The sequence below is a fragment of the Vanacampus margaritifer genome, chromosome 13 (assembly GCF_051991255.1).
Source record: "Vanacampus margaritifer isolate UIUO_Vmar chromosome 13, RoL_Vmar_1.0, whole genome shotgun sequence".
Taxonomy (NCBI): domain Eukaryota; kingdom Metazoa; phylum Chordata; class Actinopteri; order Syngnathiformes; family Syngnathidae; genus Vanacampus; species Vanacampus margaritifer.
In genome coordinates this window covers 23983448-24002686 of record NC_135444.1, presented here as the reverse complement: position 1 = coordinate 24002686, position 19239 = coordinate 23983448, and the positions used below count along the sequence as shown (strand labels likewise).

The following is a 19239-nucleotide window of genomic DNA, read 5'->3' as shown; positions in this document are numbered from 1 at the left end:
AAATATTATATATTGTGAATAATGTGTAGTTTACTCCAAATGAATGAGTCAAATGGTAAATGGGCTTTTACTTTCCAGTTCCAGGTCAGAGGTCAAATACACTAAAATGCTCTATGTGAGGGTTCAGAGACTCTCATGCCTGATCAATAAGATTGAAATGATATGTTCTTTAAAGAAAGCCAACTGAGTAGAAACACAGTGACATTTTGCCTCCTTATTTTATATATTCACACACATGATTAGCAAGTTGGATTGACTTTGAACAAATATTGTGTTTGGTTGTGTCAAGATGAGACTCACTAAACAAACGCAAACAGCAGGCTTTGAAAAGATAAAATATTTTCTTTAATTATCCAAGATAAAATTATTATTCTTCGTACTGCCTCTTCTTAGATCGGTAACCAAGTCGTATAGTTTCTCCGACAGCGCCACCTGGTGGAAACACAAGGTTGTCGTCTGAGCGCTTTGTTTGGGTCGCCACATTGAAGGCGCATTTGCTCACCGTGTACGAGTCGGGCTCTCGTAGTCGCTTATGTCGAGGGTGAAGGCTCTGGAGGGAGCGTTGGACGTTGCCTTTGGTTTCTGCAGTACTGCTCAGAGGGTGCGTCACCTAAAACGTGGCCCAAACTCACAAGACTCAACTTGACCAGGCAGGTGACGATCAAATGAAGTAAAGTCATCGTGGGTGATTTTTTTTTATTTATTTTTTTAACTAAAGCCTTCCTTCAGTTCTGTTGACACGTCACATTTTGTTCAAATAATCCACCGGAAACGTGTCGTCAATTGTGTGCGATGATGAGGACGACGCCCACCTGGCCTTTGGCGAACATTTCCTGGCGCAGACAAATCACCCCGACTGGAGTGACAGAGAGCGGAACGCCGTCGGCGGCCATTGGGTGGCATCTGACGTCACTTCCTGCCTCCGGTGGAGGCTCCGCTGCCAGACACAACAAGTCCAGAAAGGGATGACCTGCGCAAAAGTCACACAAAACTCCACATTGCTCACGTCAACTTACGTGTTGAAACATCTGTAAGAAGAACGAGAGAGTTTTTCTTTCGATTGTCCCGTCAGAGCAGTTACACGTCAAATGCTAACTCGTTATCAATAACAAAAATCTTGATTACAGCTGATGCAAAATTTTATTACTAATCCAGCACTGATCATATGAAGTGACGTTTACTGTAATGTAAATGATAAAACGCATGATGCCTTAAAGTCTTGAGATGTTAAAAAAAAAAAAAAGATGTGCGCCTTCTTTACTATGCTATTATCAAGCAAAACATTTCATCAATGAATCAACACGTTTTAGATTTTTTTTTTTTTTTTTAAACATTTCATATTCAATATTTTGAGTTTTAGCCACTTCATTTTTTTTTTTATCAATCATCATTTACATTGTGCCTAGTAATAAGTAGGGCTGGATAAAAAATTTAAAAGATGAATAAATCGATATCCAATCAATTTTCCTTTTTGAGCCTGATATTGATTCATAAAATCATAAATCGATTATTTTTATATCTCCTTTTTCCCATAGACTCATAAGAAAATAAATGCTATTTTTTTGTATTTTACTGTTACCACACTTTAAGCCCATATAGAATCTTTATTTACAATGATTGAATTATTGAACCATTTACGGCCTCCGCAAAGTTTAATTTGGAATTTGTTTGGAGAGTTTTTAATCATGGCCTTGATCATTAAGAAGAATTGATGTTCCATAATTAATCAATATCGATTCAATTGAATCGGGAAAAATCGAAATCCAATTGAACCCTTGTGAATCACAATCCAATGGATTAAGCAAATTAGAATGTGTACCCAGCCCTAGTAATAAGCCTATTTTGAAAAAGTATGAAATACAAAGTACAGATATCTGAAAAATCCATTTAAAATCGAGTATTTGTACTTAGTTACTTCCCCCATCCTTACCCTCAGCATCAATTAGCCTGTAGACAGCTTTGGTTCCTGGGACGGTGCTCTTCTGTGGATCTTCGCTGATCTTCATCCTGGGCTTGCCTCGCACCTCCACAAGCTGTCACGCAAACGTGTAAATTAAAAAAAAAAGAAAAAAAAAAGGCGCGACTGCCACGGAATGGAGCAACACGGAGCCGTCGCATCAAAAAGCACACGCAACCTTATACACGCAACCCAGCGACGGCTGTTTGGTGCACGTGACCAGATGCGTTCCCACGCCGACCACATCAATCTCGTTCTCCTGAGGAAGAGTCACAAATATGCATTGAGGGGGGGGGGGGGGGAACATCGAAAAAGTTCACAATGTGTTGCCTTCACCTTTTCGTTGAGTTCCACCATAGTTTGTTCTGAGATGTTATTTGTCCCGACAATGATCAGCGAATCAAAGGCAGAGGTAGAAAAGCTGCAAACACCAAAAAGAGACAAGCATGACATCAAAATACAACCAGCCCACCATTTTTTGATTATTTTTTTTTTTTTTGGGAATCGTGCAGCGTGGCACCCGACTCACTGCTTGCTGCAGCGCGTGAGGACGCGACGCACATCCAGGGACTGCTTGCAGAGGTCGCCGCTGTCCAAGCGAACTCCCAGCGGCCGATAGCCCAGCTGGGCCAGCGCCAAGGCCACCGCGCAGAAGCTCAACAGGCCGCTGACAAAACACAAACCGCACATGCTGACAAGCCCGGAAAGGCTTTTGCGGGGCTTGTGACTGGCGGCTACCGATACCAGGCATCAGGCCCATTATTTCAAGGTTGCTGGGTCCTCGCGAAGGATGTGCTACTTTCCTAGGGCGGGATGCGACAATTACCAGGTGACGCTGTAGCTGTCGATCACCGGCAGGAAATTCTTTGGGTAAGCGACGGCGTACGACAGGAAGGCAGCCAACTCGCCCTGGTGGATCTTGCCGGGCTCCACCCCCAAAAGCTCACACACCCGAGCCAGACAACCCCTGGTCAGAGAAACGAAGTCCACCGGGTCGTGGTCCCCGTTCAAATCAACAAGAGTCTAATGGGAAGGAAAATGAGAAGATTTGTAGCTGGGCTCGCGTACTGTCCACTTTCTTCACAGATAATAATAATAATTAGCTCATCATTTTAATCAGAGGATTTAAAAAAAAAATGGCATTACTTTAATAGTTAACTCATGATGAATCGAAATTTTCATATCCGTTCTAAATGTACAATAAATATTGTTTTATACAGTCATTTCATGACAATTCATAAGGGTCTGTACTGTAAAAAAACAACAACAGTGTGATATTGATTTGTGTTGAGGTCATTTTTCTGCCCCTCGACGGCATAATTGCAAATGTAAGACGTTGGTGACAGCATTAACTCATTCACTTGCAGCCATTTTCACTGAAGCAACCCCTTTTGCTCCTGGCTGTTTGACTGGATTTGGACTGAGCTTGCAAGGCCCACACAATATTGTGCTATAAAAACATGGAATCTCGCAAAAGAACGATTAGTCTCTTCTTTCATCAGCAACAAAAGGTACAATTTTTATCCGTTTTGCGGCAATTAGCATTAGAATACAGCTAGGCTTCATTATTATTCACAAATCTGTTGGAAACACTGGGGAAAAGAGCTTTTTGCAACATGGCCCTGTTTGATCTCTTATACTCCACTGCCACCTTCTGGTCGTTTTTTGTAATAACTACCATTGCTTCAACCATTTTGACAGCGCTTTTCGCTAAGTGGATGAGCGCGCACACTCACTTGCGGCGACACCTCCTCCATGGATGTGAAGGAGGTGACATACGAGTGCGCCATGGTCCCTGCAACCGGCACCCCGAACAGCAAGCCAGCCCGGACGTTACTGGTGAGATCGAACCCTGGAAGGCAGAACCGCGAGTGAGGAATCGGGGAAGAAACTGCAAACGGCCGTCCACACGGCAATCACCTCCAATGTAGGAATATCTGGAAGCCGTCAGGCCCCCGTCTGGGCCCTGGGCCCTCCGGAGCCCCATCTCCAGCAGTTTCCTGCGGGGGCCGGACGCCAGGCGGAAGCGGGCAGCGTTACTGCAAACTAGACTAGAAGAAACAGCAGATTCCGTCTTGCATTGGCAGTGAAAGGAAAATAGAAAAACTTTCAATAAAAGCCGTTTGGATTTAAAGCTGCAGCCATTTGTGTTCACGCGTCTTCTATGCTACAAAAGACATTGTATTAAAGCATATGTATGTATATTAGGGGTGCACGCTAGCAAGTTAACCAAGTCCTATAAAATGTAAAACTCATTTTTTTCATATTTTTATTCAGTTGCTCTTAATTTGGAAATAAGCTTCCTGTCACCAACATGAAACACTAATGCCACTGAGTGGCAGAAAAATCTTTTTCTCACTTTGCTCTTCATTTGAAAATAAAAATGTACTGTTCCGGTCTCCAACATCCAACATGAAACACTAATGCCACCTAGTGGCAGAAAAATCTTTCTCACTTTAACTTCAATTCAATTTCTATATAATTATTGCATCAACCAACTAAAAGATATTATAATATATTTCTATGAGGCTACACATATTTGTCCACCTTTATTGGGGTGACACAAACAAACACACCCAAGGAATATTTTGACACGGCTATCTATGGGTGTTTAAAATGCATTCAATGCCAAGGATGTATTTAAAGATACTTGTATTTTTGTCATGTGGTAGTTTAAAAGAGCATCTGAAAATGGCTGGCACTGAATGAGATTTATGATAAATAAACTCACTTTGAGCAAAACACAAACTTGTGTGAAATCAACTGACTGATTACAAATGCACACGTTTAGGCGACACCATATCAATAAATGCCTCAAGATTCCTCTAAATGTGCGTTTGTGTTACCTGGCATAGTTGACAAGACAAAGTAAACTGGTTTCCAGCAACTGAACCGCAGCCAGAGGACCGGCAACCTCCATCAGAGGCTCCTGCAAAAATATTTCATACAAAAGAGTTGATCCGTGACGGCACCGAGACGTGGAACCTTAATGGCAGGCAAGAATCTGACCCGGGCAAAGACCACCGTGCCCTCTGGGACCGAGCGGAGGGTAACGCCCGAACAGTCGAGACTTCGCAGGAACTGGAAGAAGGCGGGGTCAGTTGCTGTCGGTAAGACGGACCGCAGGAAGTCCACATCTACAATCCATAAAGCATTTTTTTTTTAATGCAGTTTGATATCGAAAACATTCCTTTAGCTTTGCTACAGAGTGGATTCATCATTCCAGCTGCAGCCGATACATAAAAGACAACATTATCTGAAACAAAAGCACATTTTTAGAAGAGCAAAGGTTTGGTACCGTTTTTTTTTTTAATTGCTGTATATGAGGTCATGGCCACTACATTTGTATCAATGACATCACGTCACAATTTACTCCACGCCTTGTGCAAAAACTATTTTTGCTTCAAGTGTCCCTGAATGATTTTTCTTTACTTTGCCGGGTCTAAACTAAAGCTGGCAGATTTAAGTTGCACAACATTCACTTTCTTCGTACTTTGGCACTGATCCCCAACTTTGTCACGATTCTGGACTGTTGTGCAATCCGTAGTCGCACAGACGGTTCCTGTTCGCCAGAGTTCACGAGAGACCCGCTGAGTTCCACAATTCACGTTCTGCAATGATCACGTGGGGAGCTGTTGCGCAACCAAATGTCAAAGCAGACTGGGGGCGTGGGGGGCATTGCTTTCATCAACTTTAGCATTGCCAACGTCAAACATTCCTAATGAAAAGAGTTCCTCACCTTGGTCTGTAAAGCGAAAGCTGCGCAGGAAAAGCAGACAATCGTCGACTCCGGCGAAGATCGTGAAGCAGCCGCAAAACGGGTTGTCCCTGAAGAAGAGCTCGAACACGGAATGCTCCTGGTGCCGTCCGGCGCGCCAGTACGCGTACGCCATGGTGAAGTGGTACAGGTCGGTCAGCAGCGGCGGCACCCGCTCCAGGATGGACCTCTCCGCGGCCTCACGTGTGCTGCTGCAAGACGCTGCCATGTTTTTTGCAAAGTCTGGCTTGTTCCAAGTCCGCTGCCGGCCGATGCGGAGGATCTCTGGGACTTGAAGTTCACTCAGCGGCTTGACGTGCGCGCACTCGGCGAAGTCTACCGCCGACGGATTCTCTCGTGGAAGTTAAACATGCTCAAAACCACAAATAGGACCTCATCCAGAGGAAAAGCAAACGAATGGGATCATTTTGTAGTACAAACAAGTACAAACAAAGACACCTCAAACTTTACTTAGGTGTGGCTACAAATTAGCTGTACTGAACTCTATTGACAAAGTAAACATTTACTTTAACTGCCTTTACAGGCTTTTTGTTGTCACGCCGCTTTCGGATTTCCATTTCTGGCTCGAGAATGTAAAAACAAACCCAAATTGGCCGGCAGCCATGCAGCAGCACTCGGCTGCACTCGGAGAGGCTCCGCCCCTCCACGAAGGCAAATGATGCCACTGTCGGCCATCTTGCGTTGCCACTGACCAAGCGCATCTAACCTGAATACGTTGATTTCTCCGGGGTTTTTTTCCTCGTTATTTTCTCTGCGGTGAAAAAAAACACACAGTTTGTGGCGTGCGGTTTTACCAACAAGTCTGTGAGAAGTGCTAAGAAGATCATTTAAGCGCTACTCGTGTTGTTGATAAGATCATGAACAATTCAATTAAAGAAAAGTCATAACAGGAAGAAAAAAAATCGCTGTGAAATGTGAATCTAACCTTTTGTGAATCACGATTCATTATACTGAAATGCTGATACTCTGAACAGTCGATGCCAACAATGAAGTTGTGAACTCTGGCGTAAAACACGCATTGTTAACAGTATTTTAAGTTAAAAAAAAACGACAGTAGGCCTAAATAAGAGAAGTTTTCCGTAATAGTGGCAACGTAAATTGGCTGCTCTCAGGTTTCCCTCGGAGAGGCTCCGCCACTCGATGACGCCCATGAGTTCCTCTTCCGGTGTTGTTCACATTCCAGCTCCAGTCCAAGCAACTGGTAAGTCAGCAAGCTCCTTGTTTGTTTTTCACAGAATGGGACTGCATTCGTTTGTAGGTGTGTCACGTGAAAGACGATTTTCTGATTTGCGCTCGCGATGCAGTTGACAACTTGAAGTCAAGTCAGCACACTCACTTTGCAATCTCGGGATGGGCAACTAAAAAATGCTGGAGTGGGCCACCGTTTTTCTTCACAAATACAAAATACATTAGCAGTAATGATCATGGTTAAAATGTTTAACAGTTGTATAGATTGTAGCCACTATAAAGAGGGTCCACAAATACATGTACAGTATTTCATGTTGTAGTTTGAAGCACGGCAGCTTAACTGCATTTCGATGACTTGTTTTGATCCGGTCCTTCTGTAGCTACAATGGCTCAGGCCGAAATCAGTTTGGATGGAGCCCAGTTCAACTGTTCAATATGTCTGGAGGTGTTGAGGGATCCGGTGACCGTCCCGTGCGGACACAGCTTCTGCTCCGTCTGCCTGACCGGCTACTGGGACAGTCAACTTGTGTGCAGCTGTCCGCACTGCAGAGCCACCTTCAGTCCCAGACCGACTCTGGGGAAGAACACACTGCTGACAGAGCTGATTCAAAGACTTGCTGTCGCCGCCCGCCGAAGTCCGGAACCATCTGCTCCATCCTTCAAACAGGACCCGGAGCCCGGCGGGAACCGAAGCTTTCAGCATGTCACCTTTGACGTGTCTTCAGTTTGTCCACAGAGGACAGTTGGGGAGGTAACCTGAAGGCTCTTCCACTACTTTAGAAACATGTCCAATTGAAAGTAGAAAAAGGCCCTTGAGATGTATTTTTTGTTACAGAAATGTAACCACTTTTTGGGAGAAAGATAACAGAAAAAAATCATCCAATGTTTCATGTCATTCTGTCTTTTGTTGGACAATCGTAGAGATTGTGCACATATACCTAGCAGGGTGTAAAATTAACACTGACCAGAGTTATTTGAGTCTCCAGAGTTCATCCTCAATAACTCAATGAGTGCTTTTCTATCACAGTAAATAATCAACACTTGCTGGGAGTCACGTATACACTCTCAAGAGTTATTTAACCTGTAGTGGTCAAATGTTGTAACACCGTGCAGTGTTAGCCAGCGTTATTTAATTTTTTGGGTACTCCCTTTTGAGTTAATTTTGACACTTTGGAGTTACTTTAACACCAATGCTGATAAAGACCAAATACACTCTGACAGTGTTCAATTTAACACTTTCAGTTTTTGGATTAGCACTGTGAACTTTGCTGCTTATGATGATTTATGTTTTATCGCCACTTTTTATTTGGACAGAAACATTTGGCGGAAACACAGAAATATCTAGCCCAACAGATCACAGAGAAGGAATCGGAGCTTCAGCAGCTTGAGCACGCCTCGCGCTCTTTCTCTGTGAGTATCAAAAGCGCTGATATTTTCACCTAAAAAAAAAAAAAAAAGACTGACTTACGGATGACGTTCCCAAATTGTTCAGAGCTTGGCCAAAGCAGCGGCCAAAGACAGCAACAGGATCTTCTCGGAGCTGCAGGAGTTTTTCAGGCGTCGTCAAGTCGAGGTGAAGGAGCTGATCAGGACTCAGGAGAAAGTGGAAGTCACTCGGGCCGAGAACCGACTGCACCGCCTCCAGCGCCAAATCTCCGAGCTCAAGAGACGAGACGCCGCGCTACAAAAGCTGTCGCAATCTCAGGATCCGCAAATGATCGTACAGGTCAACAGCAGTGTTTCATCATCGCCCGGCAAGCACTCAAAAGGATATCAATGATGATGAAAGGAATTAAAAAAAAAAGCACAGCACACGACGGTCCCAAAAAAGTGGATTATATCAAAATCACCTCTAGACTTGATGTTTAATAGGTTTATAAACCACAAGCAAATGGTTGGATGGATGGACAGCACTGGTGTACGTTTCAAAAGTGGCAAATCCTGGTCCACAAAGTGAAAGCCCTGCTACAGTTTGGCTTGACCTCCTGGTGCTAGCTAACTAGCTAGCTAATAGCTCCCTAGCAGCTAAACAAGCACCATGGGAGCTAGCTAGAGAGCTAGCTAACTAGCACCCAAGGCTAAAGCCAAACGGTGGCAGGGTTTTTACTTTCTGGACCTGGATTTGCCACCTCTGAAACATACCTGTTCTTATTTTGTGTGTGTAGACGTGCAAATCGTTTTGCAGCCCAGTTCAAGTGGGGGAAAACACGTCCCTGACTGTCAGTCCTCACGTCTCCTTTGGTGGAGTGAGAAAAGCCGTCTCTGACATGAAGGAGCACCTCCTGGGTTTTTACTCCACGGAATTTGAAAACATAACCACTGCAGGTGGCTTCTCCTCACTCAATGTAGTCTCACTCTCTCTTTCATGGAATTGGAATCATTTGTATGTTGTTTTGTTTTCACAGTAAAAAATGTCAACGTCCTGCAAGTGGCGACGTCAACCAAAGGTGAGCTTGCAAAAATCAGGTCGCTTAAAGCAATGGTAGTTATTACGATAAACGACCAGCAGGTGGCAGCAGAGTATAAGAGATCAAGCAGGGCCAGGTTGCAAAAAAGCTCCCCACTGTTTTAAACAGATTTGTGAATAATGATGAAACTTAGCTATATTCTAATGCTAATTGTTGCAAAAGGGGAAACACAAATATAGCATTGCAAAATCCAGTCAAACAGCTGGGAGCGAAGGGGGTTGCTTCAGTGAAAATGGCTGCCAGTCAATTGAGTTGTCATGTCTTTGGCAGTTTTGGAGAAGTGCAGGACTTCCAACATTGCTGCTTTAGAGAACCGAAGTGCTCTTCTGCAGTGTGAGTTGCCCCAATCTGTCGTCGGCAACACTTCCAATATTCGAACCGCGCCTCTGCCAACATGTCATTTCTTTTTCTTGTCAGATTTCTGTCCCCTTTCATTGGACCCCTTCACAGCACACAGGGAGCTCGTTCTGACTCGCGGGAACCGCAAGGTCAGCCGAACAGGAGAAGTGCAGTCCTACGCGGACCACCCGGACCGCTTTGATGCCTGGGTTCAGGTGATGTGCCACGAGGGGCTGCAAGGAATCCATTACTGGGAAATGGAGTGGGACGGCCAACAGGTGGCCGTGGGACTCACCTACGAGAGCATCAAGAGAAAGGTCAGCAAATCCAGTTTGGGGTTTTCGTCTCACTTCACAAATCCGGATCTGGCTTGCCAGTTGCGACCGTCATGTGAAGGCAATTTGGTCCCTCGCGTTGCATCATATCGCTTGGTCATTTTGAGACGCTTACAGCATGTCCCCATTGTCTTTCTCGTGCTTGTCTATTGCTTGGTTGCACTTCCCCAGGAAGAAAATATTTTGATTAATAATCCTCTATGGCCATGACGACGAGCCTGGGCTAAACATTTCTCCTTGTTTGCGACCGGTGCCCCGTTTGGTTTGGATGCAGGGCTCGTCCAATGAGAACAGGCTGGGACACAACAGCGGATCGTGGAGCCTTTGCTGCAGCGACTCGTCGTACGCCTTCACCCACGCAAATCAGACAACCGGCATTTCCTGCAGCGGCGTGTGCCGCAGAATCGGGATTTTCCTCAACCACGACCAAGGCCTGCTCTGCTTCTATGCGCTGCCGTCTGACGGAATCCGACTGCTGCAGCAGGTGAAGACCGACTTCCAGCAGCCCCTCTACCCGGCAATGTGGCTCGGGGCCGAAGCTACAGTCAGCCTGTGTTGCGTCGACTGACGAAAGCGCCAACAAACCAACGTCCGTCGGTCTACTCTGTACTGAAGGTCACAAAATGTCCTCAATAAAAACATCATCATGACGGATGACGAGATGCGCTTGCACGCTCTTCGTCTTTCAACATGGCGCCAGTCCAAATTCTTATTGACCTGCGTATGATTAGCACGTCGCTAATGTTCTTATCTAAAGACTTGATTGCAGCCAAAAGCAGCACAGCGGCAGCCTTTGGAAATAAAAAGACACGAGCTTCAGTGCAAGAATCTTTTTATCAAGTGACAATGAAAGAAGGCGATGAACATTACGGGACAACTTTTTAAATCTTGTTGAAAGCGGCAACGTCGACACTCTGAACCTGAAAACGGCAAGAACAAAACATTTGGATTAGTTTCAGAGAAATATTGTAAATACCGGAATTCTAGGGTATGCTAGAGGATTAGGGTCAGTGAAGTGGGGGGGAAAGAAAAAGGTTGGCAGGATTCTCACTTTAATCACAGAGAATTATTTAAAGTCAGAATTATGAAATTAAAGCCAGAATTATGAAATTGAAATTAAAGTCAGAATTATGAAATTGAAATTAAAGCCAGAATTATGAAATTAAAATTAAAGCCAGAATTATGAAATTGAAATTAAAGTCAGAATTATGAAATTAAAGCCAGAATTATGAAATTGAAATTAAAGTCAGAATTATGAAATTAAAGCCAGAATTATGAAATTGAAATTAAAGTCAGAATTATGAAATTAAAATCAGAATTATGAAATTGAAATTAAAGTCAGAATTATGAAATTAAAGTCAGAATTATGAAATTGAAATTAAAGTCAGAATTATGAAATTAAAATCAGAATTATGAAATTAAAATCAGAATTATGAAATTAAAGCCAGAATTATGAAATTGAAATTAAAGTCAGAATTATGAAATTAAAGCCAGAATTATGAAATTGAAATTAAAGTCAGAATTATGAAATTAAAGCCAGAATTATGAAATTGAAATTAAAGTCAGAATTATGAAATTAAAGCCAGAATTATGAAATTGAAATTAAAGTCAGAATTATGAAATTAAAGTCAGAATTATGAAATTGAAATTAAAGTCAGAATTATGAAATTGAAATTAAAGTCAGAATTATGAAATTAAAGTCAGAATTATGAAATTAAAGTCAGAATTCTCACTTTAAAATCAGAATTTGGAGAATAAAGTCAGAATTTGGAGATTAAAGTCAGAATTCTCACTAAAATCAGAATTATGAAATTAAAGTCAGAATTATGAAATTAAAGTCAGAATTCTCACTTTAAAGTCGGAATTTGGAGAATAAAGTCAGAATTTGGAGATTAAAGTCAGAATTCTCACTAAAATCAGAATTATGAAATTAAAGTCAGAATTTGGAGATTAAAGTCAGAATTCTCACTAAAATCAGAATTATGAAATTAAAGTCAGAATTTGGAGATTTAAGTCAGAATTATGAAATTAAAGTCAGACTCCTGCCAACTTTTTCTTCTTCCTCTTCCGTCTAGGGTGAGCATGGATGTCAGTCAATTCCATTTTACTTTCTTTCAAAACAATTTTGGCCCACATAAATCCAGAGTGTTGAGAACTTTCTTTGCCGATTGTGTAAAAGAAGTCCGTCTGTGTCTTTGCCGCACACGAGTTTACTTACGTAGTCTTCAAACTTGGTGATCTCTTCTTCCAACATGTCCGTTCCAACCTTGTCATCTTCCACCACGCACGCGATCTGGAGCTTCTTGATGCCGTACCCCACGGGAACCAGTTTGGACACTCCCCATAACAGGCCGTCGGCTTGCACCGAGCGCACGCACTCCTCCAGCTTGGACATGTCCGTTTCGTCGTCCCACTAAAGCGAGACGAGGAGGCGGACGTGTCCACTCCAAATGGTCGCGGTTTCATTCGGAGAGCCGATGTCTTACCGGTTTGACGTCCAGTAAGATCGACGACTTGGCGATGATGCTCGGTTTCTTGGCCTTCCTCTCGGCGTACGCTTTCAACCGCTGCTCTTTGAGCTTCTCTGCCTCGTCGTCGTCGTCGTCGCTGCCAAACAAGTCGATATCGTCGTCGTTGCCGTCATCGGCGTCCTGTTTGGCGAGGACGCCCGTCGGCTGGACCGAAGTTCCCTTCAGAAAAAAAAAAAGACAAATCGTGCTCACAAGAGACCAACCAGCATCACACTATCGAATCCATGAATCGACTTATCTGATTCATTTTCATTTTGTTTTAAAGTGTAGTACAAAAGCATCTGATTAGTGTTTATTAACAAGCAATTTGTTTATTTCGTACTTTTTATTTGTATAGTGATTTAAAACAAAATGGAGGGGTGTTGATGTTGCACTGTATTAACGGTTAGGTCAATGTTTTCCAAATGTCTTAACACAGAAGATAATCAGTCTTTTTTCATGAAGGACTACAGAAATCAGTAAACAATTACTGTTGATATGCTGAAATTAAATTCAATTAAATAAAAAAATGGCTCCAACTCTATCATTAACGTAGCTGTGGATTAATTAGATGATGGATTAATTTTGACAGTTTACAACAAAGTGAGGCAAACTCACGTTTGTGTACGGGACTGAAGGCGAGGAAGCCGCTGCGCCGCTTGCCGGGCTTTTCTCCAAGACGTTGACTCGACATTCCAGCTTGGAAAGCGACGCCCTCAAGTTTTCCACCACTGAAGACGCACAAAACAGAATCGCAATCTCATTACAAATGTTTGCAATCACGAATGACGAGCCCGATGTCCGTACAACACCAGAATCTGGTACGGATCATTCCTTTTTTCCGGATCCAGACATAACCTGGATAGAATTCCCGATTATCTGTCTCCGACGCTCCAGCGCTCCTCTCTCTCTCTCTCTCTCTCTATCTCGCTCGCTCGCTCTCTCACTGCTGCAGGCTGCTTCTTTTTGCTCACATATGATTTGAATTTGCCGCACCTCGATTCAAGGTTTTGTTCTCCTGCTCCAGACTTTTGATCCGAGAGTTCAGTTCTTGATCAGCTGCGCTGCTGCTGCAGGTGCTCTGACACACAAACGGAAAAAAACGATTTAGCGGTGGACACGCGATCACAACCTTCATCAAACCAAAAGGATATGCTTTTTTTTTTTTTAAATTATGATGATCATTTTTTTCATGACAGAAAAGCAAACTTACTCCCGCCAGCGACTTCTGAATGTTCTCCCGGGCACGAGCGATGTCTTGAAGGATGGCAATCGCTCCCGCATCCTTCAAATAGACAACAGGCACATTTGGTTGACTTGGCAAAGGAAAAGAGCTCCTTCGGCTCGAGTGATGGCAAGATAAGAAATACGTCTTGCATCTAAAGCAAATGGCAGCAAACGGCAGCAAATGGCGTGTTTCTTACGCAGCCGGCGCGCGCGGACGGCGAGCCGCAGTTGGCGCGCTCGAAGAAGCGTCTCTCGGCCTCATCGTAGCGACTTTTGTCAAACCAGATCTTCTCCTGGGACAGGAAGTTGACGGCGCTCATGTTGCTAAGGAGGAAAGGAAGCACAAGAGTGGGACCAACGAGCAAGACTCAACAAGCATTGATGGAGATGGGACGAGTTCTAAAAAGTCCACACACCCCCGTTCACGTTTTGGGGATGGAAAGAAAGAAAAAGGCTTGCGATAAATTATTTCAAAGCTTTTAATGTGATCTATAACATGTACAACTCCATTGAAGTATTTTAAGGAGAAAAATACAAATAGAAACAATGGCATAAGCTGGTTGCATAAATATGCACACCCTCAAACTAATACCGCACATTTATCTTTTTTGATTAAAAGTAGAATCAGTGCAACATCTTAATGAGACAATACTTTTTTTTTTTAATCTGTTATCTGTCGCACAGCAGCCCTCTTCAGACCATCACGGATTTAGGTCGAGACTCTGGCTGGGACATTGCCAAAACCTGTATTTTTACCTGCCCGCTCATAAAGACTTCAGTTTCAAACTTTTACTCAACAGCACTTTGTATGTAGTTTTTCCAAAATGAGCTGTTCAGGTTCCAGGTCGGGCTGTGCAATTCATTGAAATTCAGTTACAAACAAAAATAAAAAAGATTAGCAACCCTATAAAGCCAAACTTATATTTAATAGAAGACATTTAGAGCCCTCGATTATATAAGTATATAAACATTTTCTTATTTTGTACCCCAAAAAATAATCGTGATTTTTTTTTTTCCATAATTGAGCAGCCCTAGTTCCAGTTTTGAAGCGATTTATCCTGGTTTCATTTCTTTCTATCACAAAAACCTGCCATTTGAACAGAGGGTGTGTAGACATTTTATATATGTCCGCTGTATGTAGTAATGAGTTTTATGATGAAACCTTCAACGGTCCTATTAAGTAGACTTGAAAGTTACTTTTAACAACCCCAACACAAAAACAAGAACAAAAAGTGAAACGTGTGTCATAATTTGCAACAATGATTAATTCAAACAATCATTAAAAAAAAAAGAAGAGGAAAATTAAAACAAATAAATGAAGAAAAAAAAAGACAATTTGAAAAGTGGAGGAAAATGAGAATGAAATAAAGTGAAAAGTTTGTCCAATAATCTGCAGGTGGAGTCGTACTTTTCCCCGGGCGGGACAGTGAAGACAAGCGACGAGGAGTCCGTTTTGCCCCCGCGACCTTTCTTTGGCGCCGCCGCCGCCGCACGGCAAGCGTGGAAACGGATCTCGGCCGCATCGTACCTCCACTTGTCCAACCACACGCGCTCGCTGTCCGGGTGCAGGACGTAGCAAGCGGCCAGATCGCGAGCGTCCTGTCTGGCCAGCGTCTCGCTGGGCTCGTCCTCCTCCTGGATCGGGTGCAGGGCGTGGAAGACTTCGGCTTTGCCCGGCGGCGCTGCCCGTTTTTCCTCCACCGCCACTTGCGCTTCCTCTTCGGGGAACCTTTGCGGCAGCTGGCCGCTTCTCGGGTCGGCGGCGCCGGACGAGCGTTTGGATGAATTGTTGCCGTACACGTTTTGGTAGAAGGCGGCTTCGGCCCGATCGTAGCGCGGCTTCTCCAGCCAAACGTCTCGAACGAGTTCCGCTAAAACAGGGGACAGCCCGTTAACCGACCGGCGAGCGGTCGCGACGGCGGTCGGCGCTTGCGACCGGTAGCCTTCATCGGGGGTTGCGGGTGCGACGACGCGCCGAGAGAGGAACGAGACGTCCAAAGAGTTTGGAACGTTGGACGGCAAGGTTTCTTTTATTTCAGCTTGTTGAATTCTTTTCTTCTTGGATGCCGAGTTGTTTTGCGATGTTGGCGCCGATCCGTTCAACTCGCCGCTTGCTTTGGACGAGTTTGCCAACCAGCACTGATAGAGACTCTCGGCTTGCTCGTAAACGCTGCGTTGAAACCACACGTCGGCACATTCCGACTGCAGCGCCATCAGTCCACTTTGGCGCTCGGGGGGCCGGCGGGAGTCGTCATCGGGTCGATCTTGCGTTTTGCCGTTGGCTTCCGAGTGCGTCTCAGCTTTGGGCCCACATTTCTTGCTGCGACGTCTTTTGCCGCTTCGCTTTGTCTCTCCGTTGGAGCTTCCGCTTTCTGGAGAGGACGACTTTCCTCCATTTGATTGGCTGCTTCTACACTCGGCAACCTGATTGGCTGATGAAGAGTCGGCCTGGTTGAGGCCGGAAGGCTTATTATGATCCAACATGTCTGCTGCGCAACACTGGGGGGTCTTCTTTGACATCTTTGATCGGTTACAGGGAGAAGAAAACAAGTACAGGCTTGTAGATTAGTAGTTGGAGTCAAGCAGAACAAACTTGTCACAAGGGAAATGAAGACCTTTTCACACAGGCTTTGCAAACTTTTACTATTTGGTTCTTACTCTGCTGCCGTGCACCCGATTCGGTCACTATTTGCAAGTACGTTCCAACATACTCACAAATACTAGAGGTGGGAATCTTTCACTGTCTCACGATTCCATTCAATTCAGATTTTTGATTCAAAATGATTTGATTAACATTTCACTTTATAGATGTGCAAAGAATCGTCATGAAATACTCCAGTTTGACTCGCTAATGCTAATTAGCGCGCTACACGTGGCACTTGTATCACTCAAAAGAACGGCTATTTATAAAAAAACACTTCAGGGATGTACAAAGAGAAGCATCTTAACATTGCTCACAGGCATATGCTCTTCCTACTCTGCAAAAAAACAACAACTTGATTGTGACCTTTTCCTTCTACTCTCTTTTGTGGCTACAACTTAACAGTTGATCAGAACGAAGGGAACCACACTGCCCCCAAATGGCCAAATTGAGTACAACATGAACAGCGCTCACACAAACAAGGGCAAGACAGTATCAAATAATTTCAATAAAAAAAGATTCTGAATTATACTAAAGCCTACAAATATGTCCAAACATACTCGCAAGGACCTTTGAACACATTTGTGAGTATGTTCGAACGTATTTAAATATGTTCAATCACGCTCGTGAGCATGTTTGAAAGTATTTGCGAGCTTCTTGTAAGCAGTGCATCGTGTAAATGGGAATATGGATGGTGTAAACACACGACACGGTCTTATCTTATTGAAGTTGGTTTTGCCCATGTAAACAAAATCATTTTTTACAGAGTTTGATAACACTAGAAATAAATCAACATTTCAATATCTGGAGGACGTCTCACATTCCAGGTTCATTGAAAGAAAGTGGGCCTCAGTTCTATTACTTCAGAACTATCAGTTGTAAATAAAGATGGTGTGGGAGGTCTGACAGGAACAAAAACCTTGAACCGTTTGCCACGAGTGTGAAAGGGAAACTTCAAACTTGGGACAATCAAGACAAAGGTTGTGAAGTCAGAATTAGAGATCATTCTCGGAAAGGAGTCACCGGCGAGAATCCACTGAGAACGCAAGAGTCAAGCAGCATGCAAGGGACTGAAATGATCATGCAAAAAAAAAAAGCAGAAGTCCATTTAAGAAGGAAAGAAACATGAATGCAAGTTACCTTCAATTCATTTGGATGGTGTCACCAATTACTCCTAAGCAATCGCTTTTTTGAGGAAGTTGTTCAAATACGGTGATCTCCACTCTATGCTTGTAACATGCTAAACAAGCTTAAACAAATTGTAAATCTAGAGAATGAAAATGGTCTCTGATGAACACGGCTGTAGGGTAACAATTGTTCAGAAAGGGCGATGCACAGTTCACATTTCGTGAGATTGGACATCATGCGGGTCATGCAGTTTTCATGACGTTTGGCTGAATGCAGGAAATGCTTTCCCCTCACGTTTCATGTGAAGAACCTGAATTTGGGTGGTCTTGGGGTTCGGCATTTCCTGCAGTCCAGCACGCAAATCGCAATCAAGGTCTGAACTCACCGTCCTTGTGAAGAAGATGCAATTGTCAAGTCAAAAATCAATTGCTCAAATGTTCTTTTCATCCAGTTAACCGCAAGCGATTGGAAAAGAAATGTAACAACAAATCACCATCTTGCAAAGTACAACTGGGATAGTAATACACAATAAAGATATATATTCGATTAGTGCTCAAGGTTGAACCTACAAGTAAGAGCAACTTCAATTCATAATATTGGATGAAGTCAAGTCATTTGATCTGGACTGAATGATGAAAGATGTTTGACGATTTCAAGTTCAGGCTGGTCTCATTCATTGTGGTGTTAAATATTCACTTCCACAACCTTTGAACTGCAGCAGGCCACTTGAACTGAATAAAGTCAGGTCGGACCACGCCGGGAAATCAGGAAAAAACAAAACATTGTCCTCCTCGGAATTTGGGAGTGACGTCACGTCGCCGTTGTAAGCAGAAGGTCGCGCAAGATGTCGCGCAACGCAGGAGGCATCAGGGAGAAAAAAAAAAAAAAAACTCGGTAGCGCCGTCGTCATGAAATAGTAGCCTCACATTACAATACGTTTGTACCATCAACCGCAATGAAAACCCCAGCGCGTGGTTAGCACTTTGAGCCCTTTCGTTTTCAGTTGAAGCGAGCCGTGCTTTCAACCGGTATCCGGGTCGACCTCATGATTCGGCTCGATCGTTCGCTAGCAAGTCGCAATGGCTAACACATGCCCAGTCCGGAAAAGGCCGACGGCTCCTTTTCTTTCCGCTCTCGTTCCCGAAAGCAACGGCAGCAAACACGCCAGAGTCCCACGGCCCAGTTGTCGCTCGATGCCACATTTACTTACTGTTGGCCTTTCGCTGTGGTGGTCGCGTCGGTGGTCGCGTTGGTGGAGACTCAGAGCCAGTGGACGAAACGTGCTTCGTCGCCAAGCGCCGACGGGAAGGAGGAACTGGAAGGAGGAGGAGGAGAGACTGGACGACGTGGACGCATGCTAGTGATGAGCTTTCAACCGCATCACATGGGGGGGGGAGGGGGGGGGGACGCCACACGTTAGCGCCTTGCTCCTGTGACGTGACGTCACTGAGGTGCTGCCGTTTCAAACGAATAGAAAGTATTCATTTACGGATTTTTTTCTCATTCTTTTTTAATTGTATTTTTTTTTTTGCCCTTGGTTTTCCTGAATGAAACTTTGTAAAGAGTTTTGGGCACCTTATGGTGTAGATAAAGCGCCATATAAATAGCAATTCATTTACCATTTTTGATCAATTTTCCTATATTATATTACGTATATATTAGGTGGTG

At 43.8% G+C, this 19239-nt stretch overlaps 3 protein-coding genes across 7 annotated transcripts; 1 reads left to right on the top strand and 2 right to left on the bottom strand.

Moving 5' to 3' along the window:
* Positions 1-322: 322 nt before the first annotated feature.
* On the bottom strand, positions 323-6933 carry naprt (nicotinate phosphoribosyltransferase). Of its 3 annotated transcripts, none has more exons than XM_077585247.1 (14): positions 6242-6933; positions 5697-6107; positions 4967-5094; positions 4804-4886; positions 3878-4008; positions 3694-3809; positions 2784-2980; positions 2487-2624; positions 2294-2378; positions 2136-2216; positions 1931-2033; positions 813-970; positions 503-610; positions 323-432 (listed from the first exon to the last, which is right to left on the bottom strand). In XM_077585247.1, the coding sequence occupies exons 2-14, from the start codon at positions 5941-5943 to the stop codon at positions 346-348; spliced, it is 1662 nt and encodes a 553-aa protein (XP_077441373.1). In that variant the 5' UTR covers positions 5944-6107; positions 6242-6933; the 3' UTR covers positions 323-345. The 3 variants fall into 3 exon arrangements, with proteins under 3 accessions (XP_077441373.1, XP_077441372.1, XP_077441371.1); XM_077585246.1 differs by having other exon boundaries at positions 5697-6486; positions 6661-6933; XM_077585245.1 differs by having other exon boundaries at positions 5697-6933.
* Positions 6789-10760, top strand: LOC144063191 (E3 ubiquitin-protein ligase TRIM65-like). 2 transcript variants are annotated; one of them, XM_077585249.1, is made up of 9 exons: positions 6789-6936; positions 7304-7674; positions 8238-8333; positions 8416-8649; positions 9089-9248; positions 9329-9370; positions 9662-9724; positions 9809-10047; positions 10340-10760. In XM_077585249.1, the coding sequence occupies exons 1-9, from the start codon at positions 6876-6878 to the stop codon at positions 10631-10633; spliced, it is 1560 nt and encodes a 519-aa protein (XP_077441375.1). In that variant the 5' UTR covers positions 6789-6875; the 3' UTR covers positions 10634-10760. The 2 variants fall into 2 exon arrangements, with proteins under 2 accessions (XP_077441375.1, XP_077441374.1); XM_077585248.1 differs by having other exon boundaries at positions 9662-10047.
* A 120-nt stretch (positions 10761-10880) lies between these two features.
* eef1db (eukaryotic translation elongation factor 1 delta b (guanine nucleotide exchange protein)) lies at positions 10881-18960 on the bottom strand. Of its 2 annotated transcripts, XM_077585243.1 has the most exons (10): positions 18782-18960; positions 17957-18010; positions 15211-16322; positions 14000-14126; positions 13789-13860; positions 13572-13656; positions 13194-13306; positions 12552-12755; positions 12284-12478; positions 10881-10985 (listed from the first exon to the last, which is right to left on the bottom strand). In XM_077585243.1, the coding sequence occupies exons 3-10, from the start codon at positions 16320-16322 to the stop codon at positions 10947-10949; spliced, it is 1947 nt and encodes a 648-aa protein (XP_077441369.1). In that variant the 5' UTR covers positions 17957-18010; positions 18782-18960; the 3' UTR covers positions 10881-10946. The 2 variants fall into 2 exon arrangements, with proteins under 2 accessions (XP_077441369.1, XP_077441370.1); XM_077585244.1 differs by lacking the exons at positions 15211-16322; positions 17957-18010 and having other exon boundaries at positions 18782-18958.
* Positions 18961-19239: the final 279 nt, after the last annotated feature.